We start from the raw sequence: 4,188 nt of genomic DNA on the forward strand, positions 1-4,188 counted from the left end.
AACATAATAGCAATCCTAGCACCACTAGATATTAATCACCACTACCCAATATATCAGGATTATTGGGTTGCGAAAAACCCGCACCATTTGATAAGTCAAAGTAGTGCATAATCAATACCGTATGCTCAATGCTAACGTATGTAGATTAAGAAATAGTATTTTATCAAGACCTAGTCTTTCAGTAGATAGCATAAAGACACGTCTTGCTGTTAGATTCATTCAGTGTTATACTACACCAACGTCATCTTATTTCAGAAAGGCTTAGAAATAATCGGACTGATATTGCAACCTTTCACGATAGGTAGTCTAAGCCTATCTGGGTTGTGAAATTCTTCTTTTTCTTTTGCAAAGCATTGCATAGAACCGACCGTGTTACCTTAAAGTGGACGACGCCCACAACCAGTCTACTAAGCAAAAGACTTAGACTTTGTTTGCTTCTTATACATTTAAATGTTTATAAAACATCTTATAAATGCACAAGCAAACACAATGTAATAATATACTGATTCTATTCGTGCGAAACTGCTCGAATAATACTGAATCGGGTTAAAAGTGAATTGTAGAGTTTTACGTATACAAGCAAGATTCTATTCGAGCGAAACTTGCTCGAAACATGCTTTTCAGTATACCAAACCTAACAATAGGTTTGGTTGTTTTGTTTTTGGATTTGAATTGTTGAAGTTTTATTCTTTTGGATTTTTTTTAAATAGTTGAACACTTGGAAATGTTATTTTAAATATTTTGGATATAAAATTATAATATATTTTTTTATAGCATGTATAACGGTATTACAGTATACCGTAAAAGTATGGTATATACCGTAATACGGTACGGTATACCGCATTAATGGTATGATAATGGTATTGAAAATTATCATACCGAATTTTCGGTATACCGAAAATACGGTAAGGTATCAATAGAATTTTGTCATACCGCTACTTTCGGTACGGTATGCGGTGTGACACTCTTTGTACGGTATACCATACCGATCCACTCCTATTCCTTCCTTAGGTTACCTTTAACTCATGTTTCCTAAACATTACCATTGTAGAGATTTTTACTATGAGAATTGCTTTGGCAACGAGCTACAAACAATCTTTTAAACCGAACAATACTTTGAGATCTATTGTTTCCCTTTTCCATATTGATGTTGATGTTGAGGGTCCTGTCTCTGTGGTTGGTGATCATAATTTTAAATATTTCGTTATTTTTGTGAATGATTGCACTAGAATGACTTAAGTTGTCTAAAGCCTTCTGATAAATTCCCCATTCTTTGAGTGTTGTGATTTAGTTCCTGTAAGATAAATTCTCTTTAAAAATCTTTGTTTAGCGATTAAATTAACTTTGATTTAGTTCCTATAAGATCAATTCTCTTTTAAAAATCCTTGTTTAGCGATTAAATTAACTTTTTCTTCACGTGGGTCGACAATCTATTTATTATAATTACAGATGGATGCTTGCAGAAAAATTGCAATACTAAAGATTATTTATTAATCTTGATTGATACATATACATTGAAATAAAATCCTACCCAAATTACACATCAAGCACATGGAGTAGGAACCACAAGTAGAGGACATTTCTTATGGACAATAATTCCAAACGCTTCAGTTATGTCCAAATCCTCCAATCTATCTCCATCAAGCAATCCAAAGTTGAAATCGTTTACCAATCTTGATATAGCAAGCTCGTACAAAGACATCGCAAACGTTATACCGGGGCAACCTCTTCGGCCAGCTCCAAAGGGAATCATCTCAAAATGCAAACCTTTATAGTCTATATCTATATCAAAGAACCTTTCAGGACGAAATTCATCAGGATTCTCCCATAACAAAGGGTCCCTTGAAATGGTCCAACTATTAACCAACACAAGTGCACCACTTGGGATGTTGTAGCCCATTAAATTTGTGTCTCGAGATAATTCACGAGGGAGGGCTAGTGGTAAAGGTGGATGCAGCCTTAGACTCTCTTTGGATACTGCTTTCAAATAGGGCATTTTGTCCAAGTCATCCTCGGTGATATCTTTCCCGTTCTTGTTTCTAGCTACTTCTCTCACTTCCTTTTGAAGAAGCTTCATAGTTCTTGGATTTCTTATAAGCTCTGTCATCGTCCACTCTAACGATGTGGATGTTGTATCCGTTCCTGCCACAAACATGTCCTGCAATAATATCGTCCACTCTAAATTTGGAGTTTAAGATTTTGCTATAATAGTTTTTCTTGATTCGGCAATTGGTCCTTTAACATTGCTATTGTAGCACAATATCTATGGTTCAGAGAATTTTTTTATAAGAATTTTTAGAAACAAATTTTGGCTGGTTGAAAACATTGATCAAACTAGGATGATCAACTGAACCATGAACCAATAGCTTCTATATTCCAGTTACAAGTCTGGTTTCTAAAACATTTTATGATAGTACTACTATAATAAAATGAAACACATGTAGTAGTAATAGTGATGAGGTACTTACTAAGATTAGAGCTTTAATCACATCATCCTCAACCGGATCACTATCCTTACTCTCTCTCTGCAACTCAAGCAATGCATCTGCAAAATTCACAACTGCATCATCACTCAATTTCTTCATTCTATATTCTCGAAGCACACCCTCCATAAATTCATCCATCGTTTTAAAAATCTTTTCAACTTGTGCTTCAACACCATTCACACGGTTAATCCAACCCAACCATGGCACGAAATCTCCCACATCAAATCTCCCCATCATCTCAATAAACTTCACCAAAATCCGATTAAAATCACTCTCCCCGCCGTAGCTCCTCCCTAACACCGCCCTGCTGACTACATCATTCGACAGCTCCACGAAGACCTTGCTCAAGTTCACAACCCCCGGCGAAGATCGCTTGATCTTCTCTATCATCAGCGACGTCTCTTCTTCTCGAATGGGACGAAAGGATTGGACCCTCTTGTTGCTGAAGAGACGGAGCACGCACATGCTCCGCCTCTGACGCCAGTGATCGCCGTAGGCAGCGAAACCGACGTCTCTGCATCCGTACAGTAGCCTGTGGGGGATGCTCAGCCTCGGCCTGCTTGCGAAGATTAGGTCTTGGTTTTTCATTATCTCTCGGGCTGCGTTGGCCGAGGAGGCGACGACGACAGGCTTGCTGCCGAATTGGAGTAGCATCACCTCGCCGTAGCGCTTAGATAGAGAGTGGAAGGAGCGGTGGGGTAGGTTTCCGGCTAGGTAGACGTTTCCGATTATCGGAAGCTTTAATGGAGACGGCGGTAGCCTCTTTGTTGAGGGGCTTTTCTTGAAGAAGAAAAGGACTAGGAAGATGAAACAGAAAAGAAGTAGTAGAGCTGCCATTTTCTCTCTTTTTCAGTTTGATGATGGACTTATTTTTCAGAACTTACTTACTATGGTTTAAAGCCAAAAAAGAGTTTGTAACTTATTGTAATATTGTTACCAAACACCCCCTTAATGTCGTACTCCTCCTGGATCGTAATAGATGTCACATTTTCTTTTATAGTTTATTCCATAATAGATATTCCTTCCGTTCACAAAAAAAATGGGCAATTGGTGTATGACACGGGTTTTAATGTAGAATTGATAAAGTAAGAGAGAAGGAAAAAAAGTAAGAGAGAAGGAGAAAAAGTAAGTGAGAAGTAGTGTTAGTGGAATGATATGTAGAGTGATAAGTCGTATTCTAAGCCTTGGTTACTGGTCAGTATGTCGTGAAATGCATGTATTATCTGCAAAACGCAAAACAGTTGCTCAAGTGTGCAGGATTAAGGGATCCAAGTCAGTAGGAGACGATTCAGGTGACGCAAGTGAAAAGAGCGCTAGAAGGGTGCAATACTGACCAAGGATGCATGCCAGAAAAAAGGCTCGAGATGGAGAAGAAGGATAGCTGGGATAATCATTAACAAGGGCAGAAAAGTCAAATCGTGAAGGAAGTCTACCCTAAAAGCAAGGGCAAGCCTCCCTATAAAAGTAGCCACTTGGAGAGAGAAAGGGAGTTCGTTCTTTGGAGTTCGCAAGTTCGGTTCTCATACACACTTAGTAGAATTCTCTCTAGAAGATCAATTCTTCAGCATTGTCCAATCTCTCGTTCCTCACCACAACTATGGTCACTTGACGTCCAAGAGTCTGCCGGAGAAGTCATCGATCTACCGTTCCAGCCAGTTGCCGTAGTAGTATAGCAGTATCACCGCCCGGAGTGGCAAAACAA

General features: G+C 38.6%; 1 protein-coding gene across 1 annotated transcript; it reads right to left on the bottom strand.

Annotated features, from left to right (window-relative positions):
* Positions 1–1,543: 1,543 nt before the first annotated feature.
* On the bottom strand, positions 1,544–3,323 carry LOC125194822 ((+)-menthofuran synthase-like). The gene is made up of 2 exons (XM_048093040.1): positions 2,469–3,323; positions 1,544–2,158 (listed from the first exon to the last, which is right to left on the bottom strand). The coding sequence occupies exons 1-2, from the start codon at positions 3,321–3,323 to the stop codon at positions 1,544–1,546; spliced, it is 1,470 nt and encodes a 489-aa protein (XP_047948997.1).
* Between the last annotated feature and the right edge of the window lie 865 nt (positions 3,324–4,188).

The sequence above is a fragment of the Salvia hispanica genome, chromosome 6 (assembly GCF_023119035.1).
Source record: "Salvia hispanica cultivar TCC Black 2014 chromosome 6, UniMelb_Shisp_WGS_1.0, whole genome shotgun sequence".
Lineage (NCBI taxonomy): Eukaryota > Viridiplantae > Streptophyta > Magnoliopsida > Lamiales > Lamiaceae > Salvia > Salvia hispanica.

Excerpts from the sequence above, each read along its gene's own strand:
- LOC125194822 (XM_048093040.1), bottom strand. The coding sequence starts at position 3,323 with ATGGCAGCTCTACTACTTCTTTTCTGTTTCATCTTCCTAGTCCTTTTC. Across the intron at positions 2,159-2,468 it reads TGATTAAAGCTCTAATCTTA|GACATGTTTGTGGCAGGAAC; the intron begins GTAAGTACCTCA and ends ATATTATTGCAG.